Source organism: Pelophylax lessonae, assembly GCF_965119305.1.
Source record: "Pelophylax lessonae genome assembly, chromosome: 3".
Lineage (NCBI taxonomy): Eukaryota > Metazoa > Chordata > Amphibia > Anura > Ranidae > Pelophylax > Pelophylax lessonae.
In genome coordinates this window covers 396507872-396530607 of record NC_138770.1, presented here as the reverse complement: position 1 = coordinate 396530607, position 22736 = coordinate 396507872, and the positions used below count along the sequence as shown (strand labels likewise).

The window sequence follows — 22736 nt, the reverse complement described above, 5'->3', positions numbered from 1 at the left end:
TACAGGCAAGGTACCATGGGATGTGTAGTCCTTAAAGCGTAGCTTCACCCAAAAGCTGAAGCTCTGCTTGTCTGCCTGCTTACCCCCCCTGCCACATTTCGCACCTTCTGGGGGGGGGGGGGGGGAGTGGGTACCTGGTTTTGAGTTTTCCCCCTCCTTCTCCCGCAGCTGGCTAAATCAGAGAGTGCAACATGCTTCGCACATGCATAGTAGGGAGATGGCTGGGAAGCCACAATGCTTCACTGCCAGTTTCCCTTAGTGTAGATGGCGACGGCAGCACCCGATAGCTGATTGAAAAATTTACTCGGGTGAAGACACCGCTGGATTCCTGTACAGGTAAGTTTCCTAATATTAAAAGTCAGCAGCTACAGTATTTGTAGCTGCTGACTTTAATTTTTTTTTTCTGCAGAAGCCTGGAGCTCCTCTTTATTTGTTTATTTTTTTTAATAATCTTTATTTTTCAAAGATAGAATACAGTAAAACAAAACAAATACTGTAACAGTAAAAGGTAAGTGCATCATCAAACAATAACGGCAGATCATGTAACAAGCAGTAGTCACATATAGAGACGGCAGGAGTGCCTAACATACAGAGTGTGCCAATCGGCCAAACGGAGGAAGACCTCTTTCAAAACCTGCCCAGTGGTCCGAGCCAGGTCCCCAGGGACAAGTAGGAAACATATATATATTGTTGGCAAGAAAGACTAAAGAGGTGAAGAGAAAGAAGGGTCGCTCGTGGGGGAGCAACGAAAGGAGAGGCACAAAGGGAGATAAGACAAAGAAGACAGGCGGCAGAGAAGCAACATGGTTAATAAGGAAACAGTGAACCAGAGTGAGTGGAGTAGGAGGAGCTCCATTCTCCCCCGTAGGGAATCATCACTTGACCCAGGTCGTCCAAATGGCATCCCCGACCCCGTCCCAGGGGAATAAGAGTTTACGAGGGGCATAGCCCCAATCCAATTACACTAGGTGTCAGGGAATCTCATCCGAGTAGAACATCCAACCCGTCCATATAGCCATAAACAAAGATTGCTGATCCTTAAGAGTCATCACCCTCCGTTCCGCGCTCATAACCCCATTCACCTCTCGCTTCCACTCAGCCAGAGTGGGGCAAGAGGTCTGTTTCCAGTGCCTCGGAATCAAACATTTGGCAGCATTCAATAAGAATGGGGTGACACGGCGCTTATACCTCTTAATAGAGGATTTGACATTATGAAAGAGACAATGGAGCGGAGTGCGGTCGGGAGGAGTGATGGCCAGTTACTGAATCCATGGATAGATGGAGTCTCAGAAGGGCCTAATAAGGGGACAGTCCCATCAAATATGTAGGAACGTGCCCCGTGGAGCTCCTCTTTAAACATGAGCAGAAGGGAATCTGCAAAGCATGCTGAGAATTTAAGAAGTTGCGGACAGAGATGAATAACAGACAGGCAGCACTCACCGAATTAAAGGAGACTTTTCAGGTAAACTTATACTGAATTATATAACTTAATTATTGTTTGTATTGCTATTACAATGCTCATGTTATAAAATTTAATTGTATGCTGTGACCATAATACTCCTTTAAGTGGTAGTTTTTAGCTGGACCAATTAGAAATCAGAACAGTAAAAGATGAATCCAGATTAAGTTTTTTGGGATACTACACTCAAGAGTTACCAATTATGATTTAAGAGCTGATTGTTGGTTAAAGATACCAGTAAATGGTTAAAAGGGGGCTACACCATAATCATGAATATATAAATGACCAGATATTTTAATCCGCACTACTATGACACAAATCTTATGTTATAACTGTGGCATACTATATACAGTGTCATTACCTTGTGAATATTTGTAGATCAGTCTCTGAAGGGGCTTCTGAAAGATTAATGCCATATGTTTCTTTTGTTGACTGAGATGTTGTCTAAAGAAAAAGCAGATATTTTAATTCTATCATTAAGTCACTGCTAAAAATACATGGGAGAAGATGATTTGCAAAAATGTAAGAACATAATAAAGCAGTCTATTATATATGTTCAATCAGAAATTCGATGATCTCTTAAGGGTCCTACATTTCCCTGAAAGTCAATTTCACTGTTTAATGAGGGTTTTCACTTGAAACGGATCATTAGATGCAACAAAAAAATCTCTTTTTTTTATTATTTTTTGTTTATTATAGAAATCAACAAAGTAACATGCAGTTTTAAACATAAAATCCAAGCCAAACAATGAAATATACTGTAATTTGTCAATAACTTTGCATGAAGGTTGTAGTCAATAAACTGCAACTTAGTAAAAAATATTGCCAAAAGGGATCCATAGTAGTAACAGAGAACCCACTGGAGTGGCAACTGTATATTAGTGTTGGTTAAAAGGAAAGGAGGGAATAATGCACCAAATTAGGCAGCTTAACAGAACAGACACTTGTTAGAGAAAAATGTCAATGACTTCATATGATGGGCACTGGTTATATGTACATATTGATTAAGTACTCGCTGCGCTGTCTTTATAGAAAGCATCTATGACATACAATCTTTTTGGCTAAGCTAGGTGCTTTGATGGAGCCTCTGAAAGGTCAAAGAGTTTTAAATTATATCACACAATATATTGTAGTTTGGACAATAATATCATTTTAAAGTAGATTTAAAATCTTTTTTCTTTTTAGTTTTGAATAGCATATGGAAGGGATAGGCAACCCAAGACACAGATGCTAGGGGAGGTACACGCATCATTTACAGTATTGCTTGGATGATCATCTCATTCTATGTGCACAAACCCAAACTGGTCTGTCGGAGGATCCTCAGGTGAGCCCCTTCTTTTTATAAATACAACACCATTGCCACGGGCTATAACGGACACCTTACAAAGCTGTCAATTACAAAGCCTAACCTGCCCCTCTGGACCCATGGCCCACCCACCTCCATGTTTTTTCAGAGGCCTGCCTGACACCACAGCTGCTGGCCCTCATTCCAGTACCAGCATAGGCCTGCCTACAGCTGTGGAGGCTGTTACATATAGAAGCCTGCCCACCTACCTTCTTCCACCTCCTAGTGGAATTTCCAGCTGCATCAAGTATGAATGTAACAACCCTAAGTCTCGAACGCTGCAGAAATTTTGGCTGATTTGCGTTCTGAGGGTGCAGGAATTGGAGCTGGTCTAAGGTCTGAAGAAGCAGGATATACTGTAGAGCTGATCTGAGGTCTATGGCACACTATTGTCCAGTGCCACGCTCGTTGTCCAATGCCTGTAAATTGACATTTAGGGCTCTTTTTTTTTAAATGTTTGTGCAAATGCTAATACATTTACACAGCAATCTCAAACTATAGCCCTTCTCTATGTTTAAAAATATGCAAAATGTTGTTTTTAATATTTAAGTTGTCTTTTGTAGGATGAATTTAACATAACCTAATACTCTCAAAACTATTTTGACCCTATGAGGACCGAAGAACATACCTTATAACCAGAAGAGACATACAGCCAATAAACATTCAACCAGAAGAGAAAATGTGGGAATAAATGCACACACACACACACACACACACACACACACACACACACTGCCTTGAAAAAGTATTCATACCCCTTGACATTTTCCACATACTGTCATGTTTCAACCAAAAACGTGAATGCATTTTATTGGGATTTTATTTGATAGACCAACACAAAGTGGCAAATAATTGTGAAGTGGAAGGAAAATGATAAATGGTTTTCAAAAGGTTTTACAAATAAATACCTTAAAGCGGTAGTATCCCGCTTTTGGACACTTTTACCTACAGGTAAGCCTATAATAAGGCTTACCTGTAGGTACAAATAATATCTCCTAAACCGGCACGGTTTAGGAGATATTTACAGTGCATGCAGCCGCTCGCGCGAGCGGCGCATGCGCTCTGAAGGTACGGGGGACCTTCAATTAAGTTGCCGGGAGCTTGCCGGAAAAATCACTCCCGCGCATGCATAACGTCATCGCGGCTCCGGCCAATCATCGCGCCGGAGCCGTCTCTTCCGGCCAATCAGCGCGCCGGAGCCGCCGAACCCGGAAGAGACGACGAGGGACCATGGCAGCGCCCGCAGCGATGTCCGGGGGTCCGTGTCGGGGCTTCGTTTTAAGGTAAGTTACACATAATGAAATGTAGAAAATCCGCGCTTAGGATAATTTTAGATTTCTAATATTTGATATTGGCTGCAGCCTACCTTTATACTATATTCCCTAGAAATATAGTGAGATTGAAGGAAAAAAGGAAGGTGTATGGCGCTGCCAAAATGTGCTGATGGTTCCGTATGTCCAACAAAGATGCTAAATGTATATACGATATCAATCACCACTATAAATAATAAATTAATAAAGTGTCAGGTGCATCATGTGCGTGTCACAAATAGATATGTGCAATAATATAGGGGATCCAACTCTGTGAAGAATAAATATTTGTGCTAAAACCGTGAAGAAAAAATGTATACAAAATAAGTGTAAATTGGTATATATATAAATTGATAAGAAGAGATAAATAAAGTGTATGAAATGTAAAAAAATATATATGAATATATAAAAAAAGTTGGATCCACTTAAATAAGCTGTGAATATCTACAACCTTATAATTATACAGTACAAAGCATCAGGTATGGCATAAATAAAGTGGACGATGGATGTGTAAATATTATGGCAGCAATAGTCCAAGTATAAATAAGTCCGGGATGCATACTAGCTCATTATGCCTTTGTCTCGCAGGTTTTTTTTTTTTTTTTTTTTTTTTTTTATAGAGTTTACAACCGCTTTAAGTGAAAAGTGTGGCATGCATTTGTATTCAGCCCCCTTTAATCTGATACCCCTAAGAAAAATCTAGTGGAACCAATTGCCTTCAGAAGTTACCTAATTAGTAAATAGTGTCCACATGTGTGTAATTTAATCTCAGTATAAATACAGCTATTCCGTGACACACTCAGTGGTTTGTTAGAGAACATTGGCGAACAAACAGCATCATGAAGGCCAAAGAACACAGCAGATAGGTCAGGGATAAAGTTGTGGACAAGTTTAAAGCAGGGTTAGGTTATAAAATAATATCCCAAGCTTTGAACATCTCACAGAGCACTCTTCAATCCATCATCCGAAAATGGAAAGAGTATGGCACAACTGCAAACTTACCAAAACATGGACGTCTACCTAAACTGACAGGCCTGACAAAGAGAGCATTAATCAGAGAAGCAGCCAAGAGGCCCATGGTGACTCTGGAGGAGCTGCAGAGATCCACAGCTCAGGTGAGAGAATCTGTCCACAGGACAACAATTAGCCGTGCACTCCACAAATCTGGTCCTTATGGAAGAGTGGTAAGAAGAAAGCCATTGATGAAAGAAAGACATACGAAGTCTCGTTTTCAGTTTGCGAGAAGCCATGTGGGGGACACAGCAAACATGGTGAAGAAGGTGCTCTGGTCAGATGAGACCAAAATTGAACTTTTAGGCTGAAAAGCAAGACGCTATGTGTGGTGGAAAACTAACACTGCATATCACCCTTAACATACCATCCCCACCATGAAAACACGGTGGTGGCAGCACCATGTTGTGGGGATGCTTTTCTTCACCAGGGAAACTGGTCAGAGTTGATGGGAAGATGGATAGAGCTAAATACAGGGAAATCTTAGAGAAAACCTGTTAGAGTCTACAAAATACTTGAGACTGGAGGGGATATTGAAAAGGGGGGGGGGGGGGTGTTTATAACAGAATAAGTAGCAATATTCGGCACTATACAGTTACGGGAATCAAAAACCTTTCTTTGCCGAATATTGCTACTTATTCTGTTCGAAACCTTGATATATATTTATGGGAATAAACCCTTTTAAAAAACGATATTACACCATCTGGAGCTTTTATCTTCTTTTTAACCACTTGCCTACAGTGCACTTTCACCCCCTTCCTGCCCAGACCGATTTTCAGCTTTCAGCGCTCTCACACTTTGACTGAGAATTACTCAGTCATGCAACACTGTACCCATACAAAAATTGTGTCCTTTTTTCCACACAAATAGAGCTTTCTTTTGATGGTATTTGATCAATACTGGGTTTTTTATTTTTTGTGCTATAAATAAAAAAAGACTGAAAATATCGTGAACAAATACCCCCCAAATGACCCCTTTTTGGAAAGTAGACATTCCAAGGTATTTAATAAGGGGCATGATGAGTTTTTTGAAGTTGTAATTTTTTCCCACAATGCTTTGCAAAATGAAGATTTTTTTTTTTTTTTTTACAAATTGCCGTATTAACAGGTTATTTCTTTCACACAGCACATGTATACTTGCAACTACACCCCAAAACACATTCTACTACTCCTCCTGAGTATGGCGATACCACATGCGTGAGACTTTTTCACAGCCTGGCCACATACAGAGGCCTAACATCCAAGTAGCAGCGTCCGGCATTCTAGGAGCACAAATTACACATATCATTTCCTGACAACCTATCGCACTTTTGAAGGCCCTGGAGCACCAGGACAATGGAAACCCCCATAAAATGACCCCATTCTGGAAAGCAAACAGCCCAACGTATAATTTTTGAGGCATAATGAGTCTTTTGAATATGTCATTTTTTTCCACAAGTTTTTGGAAAATGTGGAAAGAAAATGAAAACACATTTTTTTTTTACACAAAGCTGTCAATTTATGCAATATTTCTAACACATAGCATGTACATAGCAAAACTTGCACCCCAAAATACATTCTGCTATTCCTCCTGAGTATGGCGATACCACATGTGTAACACTTTTTCACAGCCTGGCCACATACATAGGCCTCACATCCAAGTAGCGCTTTACACAAAGTTGTCCATTTATCCACTTTAAGACTGGGCCTATTTTTGACACTTGGTGTTTACAAGCTAAAATCATTTTTTTTGCTAGAAAACTACTTTGAACCCCCAAACATTATATATTTTTTTTAGCAGAGACCCTAGAGAATAAAATGGAGATCGTTGCAATATTTTTTATCACACCATATTTGCGCAGCAGTCTTCCAAATGCGATTTTTTTGAAAAAAATTAACTTTTTTGAACTAAAAAATAAGAAAACAGTAAATTTAGCCCAATGTTTTTCCATAATGTGAAAGATAATGTTACGCCGAGTAATTAGATACCCAACATGTCATGCTTCAAAATTGCGCATGCTCACAGAATGGCGCCAAACATTGGTACTTAAAAATCCCCATAGGCAACAATTTAAAAATTTCTGCAGGTTACTAGCTTAGAGTTACAGAGGAGGTCTAGGGCTCAAATTATTGCACTCGCTCTAACGATCACGGCGATACCTCACATGTATGGTTTGAACACCGTTTACATACGTGGGCGGGACTTGCGTATGCGTTTGCTTCTGCGCGCAAGCTAACGGGGACAGGGTGCTTTAATTTATTTATTTTTTTCCTATTTATTATTTTTTTATTTTTACACAGTTTAAAAAAAAAAAATCGGATTTTTGTAAGATCTTATCGTAAAATCCTTTTCTCTTAGCTCATTGACAGACGTAGTCTTCTTGATTCACAAGAACTGGGTTATGTTGTCTCCGCAGGAGTAGGACTAGGCAGAAAAGAAAAAACGTTCTGGCTCCACCCTAGGGGCAGTCCCAGAGGGTATATCCTCCCTCTCTCTGCTACAAGGCATCAGTTCTGTCACAAAGCAGCAACAGAGAATTTAACCCAACCCAACTCAATGATAGAGGGGCGGGTACTACGTCTGTCAATGAGCTAAGAGAAAAGGATTTTACGGTAAGATCTTACAAAAATCTGATTTTCTCTGTCGCTCATTGACAGACGTAGTCTTCTTGATTCACAAGAACTGGGACATCCAGAAGCAGTGCCACAAATGAGGGGTGGGATTGACAGAAATCAAAATCCAATCTAGAAGGCCCAATCGGTGCCAAACTAGAAGTTTTAAAGGCTCATTATAAACAAACAAAGAATGAGACTCAAATAAAAATTCCAACGGAAAAAAACCCTCGAGGTAGACCACTGGTCTCCTCAAATGGCGGCCTGCAAAACCTTGCGGCCAAACGAGGCATCAGACGATGCCATTACATCAACTTTATAATGTTTTGTAAAGGTATGCACCGACGACCAGGTAGCCGCCTTGCACACCTGGACCACTGACGCCTGATGGCGAAAGGCCCATGACGCACTAAGTGCCCGAGTGGAGTGCGCCTTAACAGGGAACGGGGGCTCCCGACCCTTAATAGAATAAGCCTGTACCACCGTCTGTCTGATCCATTTGGAAATAGTCGCGGCAGATGCAGGCAACCCCTTTTTGGGTCCATCCGGGACCACAAAAAGTGAATCCGTCTTGCGAAACGAGTCTGTCGTTTTCAAGTATACCCTGATCGCCCGGACCACATCCAAGGAGTGCAAAGCAAACTCCCGAGGATGACTGGGCTTAGGACACAGGGAAGGTAATACAATTTCTTCATTCAGATGAAATTCTGAAACCACTTTTGGTAGGAAGGATGGATTCGGACGAAGAACCACCTTATCTCTATGAACCACCAGATATGGGGAACGACAAGATAATGCGGCCAGTTCTGACACCCTGCGTGCAGAAGTGATAGCCACCAAGAAGGCCACCTTCTGGGACAACGTAGGTAGAGGAATCTCCCTAATATCTTCAAAGGGGGGTTTCTGAAGAACCGACAATACTAAATTAAGATCCCAGGGTGGTAACGGCGCGCGCACTGGCGGAGCCAGATGTCGCACCCCCTGGATGAAATTCAGCACCAAGGAATGAGTAGCCAAAGGCTTCTGAAAGAAGATAGCTAAGGCTGAGACCTGACCCTTGATAGTACTCAAGGCCAGTTTCTGCTCAGCCCCTTGTTGCAGAAAAGCTAATATTCGACTAACCGAATAAGACCGTGGACGGAACCCCAGAGGTTCACACCATGCAATGTGGGACTTCCATGTGCGATGATAAATCTTTCTGGAAGTCGCTTTCCTTGCTTTAACTAGAGTAGGAATAACTGAAGCTGACAAACCCTTGTCCTTCAGCACCTGGGTCTCAATAGCCAGGCCGTTAAAGCCAGCGATCGTAAAGCAGGATGGAAGATCGGTCCCTGAGACAGTAGGTCCTCCCTGAGAGGAAGTCTCCACGGGACGTCCGCCACCAGTCTGACCAAGTCGGTGTACCACGCTCGGCGAGGCCAGTCCGGAGCTACCAGGATTACTGGAATTCCTTCCTCCTCTATCCTGCGAAGAAGTCTTGGCAGTAACCCGAGAGGAGGGAAGGCATACATTAGCTGGTATTGCCCCCACGGGGCGATCAGTGCGTCTGCGGTCTCTGCTAGAGGATCGCGGGAGCGAGCCACGAATCTCTGTACTTTCCTGTTGAATCGTGATGCCAACAGATCCACATCCGGGGTGCCCCAACGTAGGCACAACTGGTGGAAAACTTCTGGATGGAGGGACCATTGCCCCTGATCCAGAGTCTGAAGGTTTAGATAATCTGCCTGCCAATTCTCCACCCCCGGAATGAACACCGCAGAGATCGCTGGAACAAATCGTTCTGCCCAGCGAAGAATGCAAGCCACTTCCTTGGCCGCTCGGACACTCTTGGTGCCCCCCTGGTGATTGACATAAGCCACGGCCGTGGCGTTGTCCGACTGGATCCGAACCGGGCTGCCCTGGAGCTGCTCGGTCCAGTGAATCAGACAAAGTCTGATCGCTCTCAGTTCCAATACATTTATCGGCAACCTGGATTCTTCCGGGGACCAAAGTCCCTGGACAGATAATTGACCGAGAATTCCTCCCCATCCGGATAGGCTGGCATCCGTGGTCACTATCGTCCAATATATTGGCAGAAATGACTTTCCCTGGCTGAGCATCGGAGACCGAAGCCACCAGACCAGAGACTCTCTGGTCTGTTTGCTCAATCGGATCCGATTGTCCAGGGATTCCGGATTCCGATTCCATCTGAGAAGAATCTCTTGCTGAAGAATTCGGGTATGGGACTGGGCAAATGGGACTGCTTCGAAGGAAGCCACCATCAACCCCAGAACCCTCATGCAAGTTCGAAGAGAAGACCAGCTGTTGGATAGTAACAACTGGACTGCTGATTGAATCTTCCGGAGTTTCCCTACCGGAAGGAAAACTCTTGTCCTGACTGTGTCTAGAATAAGACCCAGATATTCGAGCCTCTGGGTGGGAACCAGAAATGACTTTTGCTGGTTCACCAGCCACCCGAATTCCTGTAAAGAAATTATAGTAATTTCTATGTTTTGTAGCAGGGTCTGAGGAGACTCTGCATGAAGCAGGAGATCGTCTAGGTAACCTAGAATCGATATGCCTCTTTGGCGCAGTAGTGCCAACACTGGGGCCAACACCTTCGTGAAAAGACCCGAGGAGCCGTGGCGAGACCGAAAGGTAACGCCACAAACTGATAGTGGTTCTCTTCTACGGAAAAGCGTAGAAACCGCTGATGTCCTGCGAAAATGGGAATGTGAAGATAGGCGTCCTTGATGTCTCTGGACGCTAGGACATCCCCTGGATGCAGGAAGGCTGCTACTGTGCGAATGGATTCCATCTTGAATTTTCTTATGTTGAGAAAGGAATTGAGTGCCCTTAAGTCCAGAATTGGACGCACTTTGCCCCCTTTCCTGGGTATTCTAAATAGGTTTGAATAAAACCCCTGAAAACGTTCTGTACAAGGAACGTGGACTACCACTCCTTGTTGTAGTAAATCCGTGACTGCTCTCCGCAGATCTTCTAGACGATCCGGGGATAGTCGGATATTGGAAGGGAAGAATCGCGCCGGTGGGAGAGATCGAAACTCGATCTTGTACCCTGACCTTATGACTTCGCAAACCCACTTGTCCGGGATTCTGGAAAGCCATGGATCCGGGAACCGGCGAAGACGTCCCCCCACCCCAGTTATGGGTGGGGGCGCACCTTCAGGCTTTGGACGATTTATCTTCAGGTCTGGAGGGGGCGGGCTTTTGCTTGCCCGACCAACGTCCCCTGAAGCCTCCTGAAGGAGCTTTGGAGGACTTAATTTTTTCACCCGCGGGACGAAAAAACTTTTTGTGAGCAGAGAAAGAAGGCCCTCGTCTTTGACGAGGTCCTTTACCTTTAACATTTTGCGGTAAAAAGGTGCTCTTTCCTCCCGTGAGATCCTTAATGATCTCATCTAAGTTGGCTCCAAATAGACGCTCTCCTGAAAAGGGGATATTAGCCAATGCTTTTTTGGAACCTTGGTCGGCTAACCAACCTTTTAGCCACAGTGTACGCCTGAGAACCACTGCTGAAACTGATGCTCGCGCCAATAATGGAGTGGCGTCTAACGCCGCATCACACACAAACTGTAACCCCTGTATCATTTGTTCCAACAAATCTGATACCGCCTGAGGGACTTCTTCTAAGTCCCGGCGCAACCACTTGGTCCATTCAGTTACAGTCTGCGAAACCAGTCCAATAGCAATTATTGGTCTGAAAGCTGATCCAATCAAGGAAAACATGGTGCGAGACATAGCTTCTATCTTGCGATCCACTGGATCTTTAAAAGACGGGGCGTCTTCTAAAGGAATAACCGTGGCTTTATTCAATCTAGCAATTGGTGAATCCACCACAGGTGGTTCTGTCCATTTCTTAATGAGGGTTTCCTCAAACGGATAACGCCTGTTAATGCGTTTAGAAATAGCAGAAGTGTGTTTTGGCAGACTCCATTATTCTTTGATTGGATTGCCAAAACATTTGGGCAATGGAAAAACCTTCGCTACTTTGATGCGTTTTTTAGTCCCAAAGGGGATTTCAGTTTCAGCTATTTCTGACGGAATACCCTGTAATCTTAAGGTTTCTTGAACAGATACAATTAGCGCGTTTACCAACGCTTCCTCTCGGGCTATGGCTGATGCCGAAACATCCTCCTCACTGTCTGAAGAGACAGTACCCGAGACACCAATCCCAGATGAAGTACCTGCAACTGCAGAAATAGGCTCAGATTCTGAATCCGAAGTTTCAGATAATAAGGGGTTAGGCGGGGGTCGCTTTCTTGCGCCATGTCCCTGACAAGCCACTTCCACCCGGGACACAAAAGTTTCCATAATAGCTGACAATGATTCAACCATCAGTGGGGTGCTGGAGGGTCCTGCAGACACCTCGAGGGGATCCGGTGGAGATACATGAGTGGCAGGGTCCATGTTAATTCAGGACACCTCTGCCAGAAAAAACAAAAACTTTTTTTTTTTAAATAAAAAATACCTCTTTTTTTTTTTTTTTATGTGTATCCACCTAGCGCAATAGCGCCCCTCAGAGTACCTGCTTCTCGATCCCCACAGAGAGAGAGAGGGACCCTCAAGGCTCACCACCCGATGCAGAGAAGTTTCCAACCAACTGCAGTCAGCGTCTGTCTTTTACAGACTGGAAAGAGCTGTGTTAGTTTTCCCGGGTAGAAGGACGTGGCTCCGCCCCCTGTGTACGCCTTCCGGCGTTCCCAGCTCTCCACGAGGTAGCTGGGCTCATCAAACATGGCCGCCCCCATACAGGAGACAATAGACTCCAAAAACATGGCGGCTGGCGTGACCTGAGGACATTCATGCACCCGGTCTACGGCAAAATAGCGGCGGACTGCCGAAATCGTTTTTCCCAGCACATCCACCTGCATCTCTGCTAAATGGCGGTTTATCGATCTGCAGGAGGTACACTACAATTAAGGTAGGATTATACCTCCTATGTCTGCTGTAATACTACAGTCTGCTGGGTAGAGTGTTAGCTCTCAAACCAAGTCCACTTCCCACCAAACACATGCTGTATTTACAAGGGGGACTTTTAGTGTCAGACAGATACTGACCATGTATGGAGGGGCCCATAATTCATACTGCCTCATAACGAGGAAAAAAGGGAACGTTTACTCACCATACCGAACCGACAGGCACTTCACAATACCCTCTCCACCGGGGTGGGGGGTTGTGGACCACTCCGGACGCCTCGACTCTCTGGTTCCTGGCGTCCAAGCGAGACTTTTAACTCGCAAGGTCAGTCCCTCCAATGGGACTCCGTCACGGCCGACCCAACGCGGAGCTGTGGTCTGCACGCGCTCGTAGGCAGAAACCGGGGTGACCACTGGATCTCAACATCCAGCCCGTCGCCCGGCCCCGCATACTTACTTGAATGTGTCGCGGCCGACCAAGTGCAATGCAATGGTCTGCGCGCGCTCGTAGGCCGGCTGGGGTGACCACTGGTGTTGCCCAGTCCGGCGTATTTGCTTGAAGATCTCACAGGAAAAAACACTGGAGAAAGAACTACCTAAAAAATATTTTTTCTAAAAAAAAAAAAATCTTGCCAGGACCAGAGATCCCAGCAAGGAACTTAGGTCCTTACTCCTGACTAGACAGAAAAAAAACTGATGCCTTGTAGCAGAGAGAGGGAGGATATACCCTCTGGGACTGCCCCTAGGGTGGAGCCAGAACGTTTTTTCTTTTCTGCCTAGTCCTACACCTGCGGAGACAACATAACCCAGTTCTTGTGAATCAAGAAGACTACGTCTGTCAATGAGCGACAGAGAAAAATGTTTTGATCATTTTTATTCCTATTACAAGGAATGTAAACATCCCTTGTAATAGAAATAGGCATGACAGGTCCTCTTTATTGTGAGATCTGGGGTCAAAAAGACCTCACACCTCACAACTACACTAAAAAAAAAAAAAATTGTTGAAAGAGGAAAAAAAAAAAGCAAAAAAAAAAAGCGGCCCTTTAAACCGGTTGCTAGGCAACGTCTTTTGACGTAGCTCCGGTCCTCCAAGACCATAGAGTTGAATGAGGGCCATCTTGCCCTCACTCGACTTCCTGTCTCTGAGGATCCGGGACCGGATAGTTTTCCCCGCTGCCGGCGGGTCCGGTAAGCTGGGAAAACGTCTGGGACGCGGCAGGAGGGGGGGGGGGGCACCTCTTCCCCTGCACCGTAAGGGTAATTCCGCGGCAAATCCGCCACTGGGACCACCCTTATCTGAAAGCCGACCGCCCGCCGTTTAAAAAAATACCGGGGTTATGGGGGCTATCTGCTGCCATAACCCCAGTATTTAGCTTTTAATGGCCGACGCATATAGTCGTTAGGCGGTCAGTAAGTGATTGCATGTATATGGCAAACAGGTGACGATGACTGACGGGGTGACAGGTGACAATGACTGATGGGGTGACAGGTGACGATGACTGATGGGGTGACAGGTGACGATGATTGATGAGGTGACAGGTGATGATGATTGATGAGGTGACAGGTGACGATGATTGATGGGGTGACAGGTGACGATGATTGATGGGGTAACAGGTGACAATCACTGACGGGGTGACATGTGACGATGATTGATGGGGTGACAAGTGACGATCACTGATGGGGTGTCAAGTGACGATGACTGATGGGGTGACAGGTGACGATGACTGATGGGGTGACAGGTGACGGTGATTGATGGGGTGACAGGTGACGGTGATTGATGGGGTGACAGCTGACGGGCGATGGTCACTGATGGGTGACAGGTGACGGGCGATGGTGCACGGCGGTACTGATGGCAGTCTCTGGTGACCGGTGAACTTTAGGCTATGTTCACATGTGAGCGTAGCGATCACGGGCAGAATCACTGCGATTCTGCCTGTGATCCAGAAATCATTGCAAATTGCGGGGCGCCTGTGCGTTGCCCGTGATTTGCAATAGCACCCCAAACGCTGTGCGATGTTGCTGCGATTTCCGCCTGCCGAATCGCTGTAACATTGCGCAAACAGCGCATGACGCTCCAAAGAAACTCTTGTACCTTTTTTGGGCGTCATGCGATGTTTGCGCGATGTTACCGCGATTCGGCAGGCGGAAATGGCGGCAACATCGCACAGCGTTTGAGGTGCTATTGAAAATCACGGGCAACGCACAGGCGTCCCGCGATTTGCAATGATTTCCGGATCGCGGGCAGAATCGCAGTGATTCTGCCTGCGATCGCTACGCTCACATGTGAACGTTATGGGTGTCAATTTCTGGGCACTGATGAGGTGACTGTTGGGTGACAGGTGACATTGGGGGGGGCTGAGGACTGTGTGGGGAACTTTATTGGTGTGATTTTTACTTTGTGACATGTGTACAGAGCAATAACTCACTATTTCTAGCTCTTCTCCCCTCATACTGGAAACTGTATGAGGGGAGAAGAGCTAGTAACAGTGAGTTACTGCTCTTTGTTTACATTTTGTGATCGGCTGTGAATGGATTCACAGCCGATCACATAGTAAACAGTCACTGTCAGTGACTGTTTACTACCGCTGGTGACAGCTGTGTTCCTACGGAACACAGTGCCACCAACATGACTGCGCTGCGCGCTCCCGATCGCGCATGCGTGGTCATCTTGTGGGCGCCTTCATTGTGATCGGCTGTGTCATTGGAACACAGCCGATCACGTGGGAAACAGCCACGCTGTTTCCCCCCAGCCGGTGACGGGGGGTGTCCCGGGGACACCCCGACACCGGCAGTGCAGGGCGGCGCGCACGCGATCGCGCGCCTGCCCTGCTTAAAGTGCCGCCGTCATATGACGGCGGCCCAGGATAATGGCCGCACCGCTCATATGACGGCAGACGGCAAGCGGTTAAATAATACTATATGCTGTCCTATGGAGCGGTGAGGAGGGAATTACCATCAGCATAACCAGGAGGCATTACAAGGGGACCTACCGACAAGCGTGATTGGTCTCAATACCGTATGGTATATGAGACCCATTACATCTGGTAAGTCACCCACCTTTTAAATCATATCACGGGAAGAAGGAAATCAGCACTTGCACCTTATAACAATAAGTCACTATAAAAACTGTGGATTAATATCACTGAGCACCTTCACTATATTATCCAGTTTTCTGAAGCAAGAAATAACGAGAAAAATTGGACTCTTTTCACCTTCACTTATTTATTTATTTATATCACAAGATAAACTTTAAATATTTACAAATGTTTTATGCTTTTTATGTCACGTTTTGATACAGTTTATATGATTTATTTATTTATATACAATTTTATGAAAATATTGGGATCACATTTGCATATATTGCATATATTGTTTGCACAATATCTTCTGCACATTTTGCACATTTATTTATTTATATTTAGCAAGCGCTGTAGATAGCCCCCACCAGGACTATTCTTTTTACATACAATTTCTGTTATTACTTACCAATTGTTTATTTAAGATATACTATTTATTATAGGCAGCGCCATCTACCTCACCTTCTCCCATATATAGAGGGGATATTCACCTTCCAGCAGAACAACGACTCTAAACATACATCCAGACATGGAATGGTTTAGATCAAAGCATATTCATGTGTTAGAATGGCCCAGTCAAAGTCCAAACCTAAATCCAATTGTGAACCTGTGGCAAGACTTAAAAATTCGCTATGATTAAGCACCAGTTGAGGTGTGAAACGCGTGAGCTGTACCCTGTTTTACTACCGTTCGCTGTATGATTCATCATTTTATCCCCTTGGATAAAGGTGCTTGCATTGGAGTGCTGCCATCCAGTTCCGTTTCTTCTACTTGAAAATTGCTGTTCACAGAAACTCTCCATCCATTCTGACAAAGCTTGAGCTATTTTGCTATGAAGAATGTGCAAAAATGTAACTCTCTAGATGTGCAAAGCTTGTAGAGACATCCCCAAAAAGACTTGCAGCTGTAATTGCAGCGAAAGGTGGTTCTACAAAGTATTGACTCAGGGGGGGCTGAATTCAAATCTACGCCACACTTTTCACATTGATTGTAAAAAAATTTGAAAACCATTTATAATTTTCCTTCCACTTCACAATGAAGTGCCATTTTGTGTTGGTCTATCACATAAAATACATTTATGTTTTTGGTTGTAACATGACAAAATGTGGAAAATTTAAAGGGGTATGAATACTTTTTCAAGGCACTGTACACATATATATATATACACACAGTCCTTAGCACACTTTCAGTAGATGTAGTCACAGGGCATCCTCACTGATACACATTGGTCTTCCACTTATTCAATCAAGACGAACGTATAGAAAATGCATCAGTCTGACTTTACTCCCTAGTCTTTTGTTTAAATTTTATTACTATCAAAGCCTGTAAAAACACCTTCCAGCAAACATATTCGCATCTGTACTCATTATCAGAGTTCATTACAATGCAACCAATGTAATTGTTTAAGTAAAATCTCTGCACTGGTAATCCCAGCTATAAAAACACTTTTCAACCACCATATCAGCAAGTGTTCACTGTCGCAGTTTATTACATTGTTGCTAGTGTTGTTTACATACTGTATGAATAAAGCATTTACGCACTGTCTAATCAGCTTGCTTTGTCTACCAGTGCCACTAATTACATGTGTGTTTCATTCTTTCAATGGCCATAAATAGCTGCTCCCAATTTAAAAGCTTGTAAAACCCCAGGGAGAGAAGAAGCGGCCCATCATGTTGTGCGCCGGCAGGTAGCACAGAACTTCCAGTATTATCGATACACACCACTTGTGAATGTGAGGCCTCAGAGTGATGTGCAGATTTCACAGGTTAAAGTAGAAGGGCTCTTTCACACGGTCCGCCTTCGTAGGCGGATCCGTGCTGCTCAGCGGGGATCGATCCGCGATCCCCACTGAGCCGGCGGATGACAGCTCAGTCTCCGCTTGCAGCGCGGAGAGGGAGGTGTCACAGCTCCCGCTGCTCTCTATGGGGAATCGGATGAGAGCGGACCGCCTGTCCGTTCTCATCCGATCCCATCCCCAGGACGGATGGAAAACGGTTTCCATCCATCCGGATTTCACGGACAGGATCGGATGCGGACATCGCTGACATCCGCTGCCCCATAGGGCTGAATGGGGCATCCGATCAGATCCGCCTAAAAAAACTGACAGGCGGATCTGATCGGACTGCCCGTGTGAAAGAGCCCCAAGAGTGCTAGATTGTAACACTTTTGCTGCACAGGAAAATACAATGCTGCTAAGCCTCACCCTGTTGAAAATCATATGACATTTAAAGTGGACCTTGCAGTAAAAATCAAGGTTTACTTAAAGTAGAACTACAGTATAGGCAAAAATGTTTTTTTATTATTTTTTTTATTTTGGATGGAGCAAGGGAGGGTATAACCACTGTCTGTTTTTGTTTTCACCATCTGTGTCCCATCAAAGAGATTTCCCTTCACTTCCTGTCCAACAGCCAAACAGGAAGTAAGAGGAAATCCTGCAAATTTCCTTGGAGACTCCCAGGTCACCAGAACCAGTGTCCCCATTGGAAGATTTCCCAACTATTACTTTTCTAGGGACAACCCAAAATCTGGGATTTTCTTTTACTTTCACTTTCAATGGTAATGGTACACAGGGAACATAGTGAGGGTGAATTTCTTCCATCGGGGAACAGGCAGCAATAAAAACTGACAGGAGTTATAAAACCTCCCTGCTCTATACAAAGCCAAAAAATTGGATTTTTGTACTTACCGTAAAATCGATTTCTCTGAGTTAATCGACGGACACAGCACTCCATAAATCATAACGACTGGGTTATATTGCCTTCTCCATGAGTAGGACTAGGCAGAACAAAAAACACCTGGCTATGCCCATGGGCCATCCTCAGCTGGTATATAACCCCACTCTCTGCTCTAGGTAATCAGTTTAGTAGCAAGCAGTATTAGAAGTATCAAAACTCTATAGAGGGGTGGGTGCTGTGTCCGTCGATGAACTCAGAGAAATGGCCAATCGACTCAACCCAAGAAATGTACACTTTGCACGTACAATGGTATATCTTGCTGGGAAACAACTTCTTCACATTCACCATAGTAGGGATCACTAATACAGACCTCTATTCCTCAGTACCTGACTTTCAATAGCTAAGCCATTAAAACCAGCAACTGTAAAGCAGGATGGTAGATCAGCCCTTGGGACAACTGGTCTTCTCTGAGAGGAAGCCCCCAAGGGATGTTTATGGCCACCAGACTGATTGAAAGATCCTCGCCCTTGATTCATTGCAGGAGTTGAGGAAGAAGCCTTTATATATATATACACACACGCAAATATACAGTATATATACACACATCTAATAGCAAGAAATGGAAGTATGTATATATTGCTATTGCATGTCTTTCCTTTTGCCTAGGTACTAGAGCAGGGATGTTAAACTCAATTTCATCGCGGGCCGCATCAGTATTATGGTTGCCCTCAAAAGGCCGGTTATATCTGTAAGACTAGATGTCAAGAGCACCTCATCCCCTCTTACATCAGATATCAAGAGCCCCCCCACACTGTTAGAAGTTAAGAGTTCCGAACCTCACTTACATAACAGTGCACTCCCCTTACCTTGTGCGGATGCTGGGATGAAGCTGGAGGCAGATCTGGGAAGCAGAAAGTGCAGGTTTTGGAGAAGGACCAGAGGAGGGCTGAAGTCTGCTGAATGCTGAGAGCAGGGGAGGCAGACACAAAGGGGTGCTGTGTCCACATATGGCACTTTTCCACTGCAAGTACCAGCTTGGCTCCACTCGGCCTTGTTTGGCCCAGCTCGGCTCAGTTTGCTTTTCCACTGCGTGGTACGAGTCGGCACGTTTCAGCACTGTATTGGCACTTTTCCACTGCAAGTACCGACTCTGCTCTACTCGGCCCTGCTTGGCCCGGTTTGCTTTTCCACTGCTGGTACCGCATGGTACGGTGTTGGAGCGGTTCGGTACGGTTTGCTTTTCCACTAAAGTAGTACTTAAGTTAAGTGGGTGGGATAACAACGGGGGGGGGGGGGGGGGATTCTCTGACCAATCAGTGGCTAGTAGTGACTGCATGCAAAGGATTGTGGGATATGGTACCGGGTATGGTACCTCTTGGAACCACAATAGAGTAGGTACTGTTTTTGAGAGCCATACCGTTCGGTTCCATGCAGTGGAAAAGCGCCGCCGTACCGAACCGTTCCTACACCGTACCATGTGGTACCAGCAGTGGAAAAGCACAAAAGCGAGCCGAACCGTTCGGTTCCATGCAGTGGCAAAAGCACCATATAAGCTCTACTCGGCTCGGTTTGCTTTTCCACTAAACTAGTAAGTGGGTGGGATTACAACGATTCTCTGACCAATCAGTGGCTATTAGTGACAAACAAACAAGGCTGGATTGTGGGATATGGTATAGGTACGCCCCGCTTGGAACCCCAACCGAGGTGGTACTGTTTAAGCGAGCCGTACCATGTAGTGGAAAAGCGCCGCTGTACCAAACCGTACCGAACCGTTCTAACACGTACCATGCGGTACCATGCAATGGAAAAGCGCCAAACCGATCCGTTCCATGCAGTGGAAAAGCGCCAATAGAGAGATACAGGATATGTAGGAGGAGTTCTGACCTCCTCTCTGCTGCTGACTGCTGAGATGGGAGGGCAGAGATGAGCCTCTCCATGGCTGTATAAGGGGGGCACTGCAGCTGCCGGAGAGGTGTGAGAGCCTACATTGCATGGGAGGCCAGCTTCGGCACGTGGATCTTGTGTTTGACGGGTGTACTAGAGGGTTAATAAAAAAAATGATATGCATGGCATGTATAATAATATATTTTCTTAATATCATATACAAATAATATATTCATATTAAAATAAGCAGTTTGCAATAATTTATTATTCATGGATTAGAAATATGCATAAGTATAATTATGGCTTGCTTGGGTTGGGCTAGTTCTTATGATTTATTACATTTCTGTATATATTATTGTTAGAGCCCATGTAAAATAATGTACATGAGGCCATAGGCAGGACATGTATGTGGGACTGTCTGTTGGGGAAATGGATACAAGTGTATGGGACAGTCTGGTAAAATAAGGAATGTGTGGGACTGCTAGGGTGAACATTAAAGCATTCAGTGGTCAAACTGTTACATAAAAACAGAATGCCCTTCAAGTCTTCGCCTAGCTATACATTTTTGATAAAATGGTTCCTGAGGTTGTGTAAGAGTAATTCAGAATTTATATTTCTGTCTGTAGCTGTTAAAAGTTTCATCCTGGATAAATACCAACAGATGATGTTCTTTATATTAAGTCATAATTCACAGTATGTTCGATGGTGATTTTGTAATGTCTTTGTAAAACATTGTTGCAATGAAAAAGAAAGTGCTTACATAACTCCTTATTACATAAGCACCATCTCTGCAGCTACCAGATGACCTCTGAACAGTATTCACCCCCCCCCCCCCATTCTTACACACTTTTGATGCTGCATTGAAAAAAACAAAGAGTTATTTTTGGCTATTACTATTTTTTTTTTTTTTTACTTTAAAGTGTATTTCATCTTTGAAATAGAAAAAAAAATAGATGTGTCAAATGCTGATATCATTCATATGTTATATATATATATATATATATATATATATATATATATATATATATATATATATATATATTTTTTTTTTTTAATTTCGAGAATATCTTATCTCTACATATTTTGAATTTCTTATACTTTACATACCTTTTATCATATTCCAGAAGTATTTTTGTATCCTTGTGAGGAATAGCGAAATTCTTCTGGAAAGCGATTGTAAAGTTATTTAATTATTTTTTCATAACAAACATCTCATACTTCTCTGCTCTGTGCACTGGTTCTGCACAGAGTGGCCACTGATCCTCCTCTTCTCGGGTCCCCCGTCGGCGCCCTCAGTTCCTCTTCTTCTCTGCGTGTCATCATAGCAACCGCTTCTTATAGTGCAGCGCTAACACAATTGAATCCACAGTCCATACAAATGTTCAAATGGATCAAATACAAAAGTGCAGTAAACAAAAGTTCATCAGAGAGTGCTCCAATAAAGAAGGGAAACTGTCCACCACTTCAAACTTGGAAAAAGCCCCAAGTGCAGGAACCGCCACCAAGATAATAAATGGCCTCTTACCAAATTGCAATGACCCCCATTACAAGGATCAAAGACAGCCTGTGTGATCAAATCAGTGCCCAGATCGACATGTATCGATTCCCAGTGTTCCCTCAGCAGCTCTGACCGGAACAAGTGAACATAAGGAAAAGAGGGACAACTCCAATAGTGAAGTACGTTCACAGGTTTATTCAGTAAAAGCAGAGTGGCAACCCCCTTTTGCATGAAGAAATCACAGCATGTCTTGGAGCTATACTCTCAGAACCTTTGTTTCCAACCAATAAAATGGCCGCCGTGTCTCCTTGCTGGCCTCAGCACGACGAACCGCAGGCTCCTCCTCCGACCGGTTTCGTCAACACGTGACTTCGTCAGGGGGTGTGGCCTATGGCAGAACGTCTTTCCTTATATGCTGGGTGAGACAGGGCGGAACTCGCTGCGTCCAATCCGGAGCCAGCAGGAAGAGGTCATCCCAAACCATCAACAGGAAGGAGACCAACGACCTGGAACAGGATGTGTGACCTTTGAATGTCAACATCCGGAGCTAAACCCGGAATTGGAGACCGCAAACAGCGATAAACCGATCAAATATTAACATGATTGCACAAGAGATATATGTGCCTTATATTTCAAAGGACTTCTAGTGCATATTTGATCTTAAGAAAGAAACCTTATTTAAAAGAGCTTCAAAACGGGGGAAACCTATAGGTAACCAGGGGAACAGTGCTCTACTCTAGCCGTGCTAGACTTTGCAGGGAAACACCGCCATCTAGCAGCCAGAAACAAAAATTCCCGAGAGTACTCCATTACATAACTTACATTGACATGAAGGGAAAATTATAAATGTAACTAAAAATGTGAACTAAATATGATACACAATATGACAGTTTAATAGCATCACAAAAAATATAGAATAAAAACATTTAAAACTATCCCACAAATAAAAACAAAATAAAATTATGATA

General features: G+C 44.2%; 1 protein-coding gene across 1 annotated transcript in view; it reads right to left on the bottom strand.

Annotated features, from left to right (window-relative positions):
- FIG4 (FIG4 phosphoinositide 5-phosphatase) overlaps positions 1 to 22736 on the bottom strand; it is a 448851-nt gene that overhangs the window by 97975 nt on the left and 328140 nt on the right. Inside the window, exon 21 of the mRNA XM_082251578.1 lies at positions 1821 to 1903. Coding sequence (XP_082107704.1) covers positions 1821 to 1903 — 83 coding nt within the window. The remainder of the gene's footprint in view (positions 1 to 1820; positions 1904 to 22736) is intronic.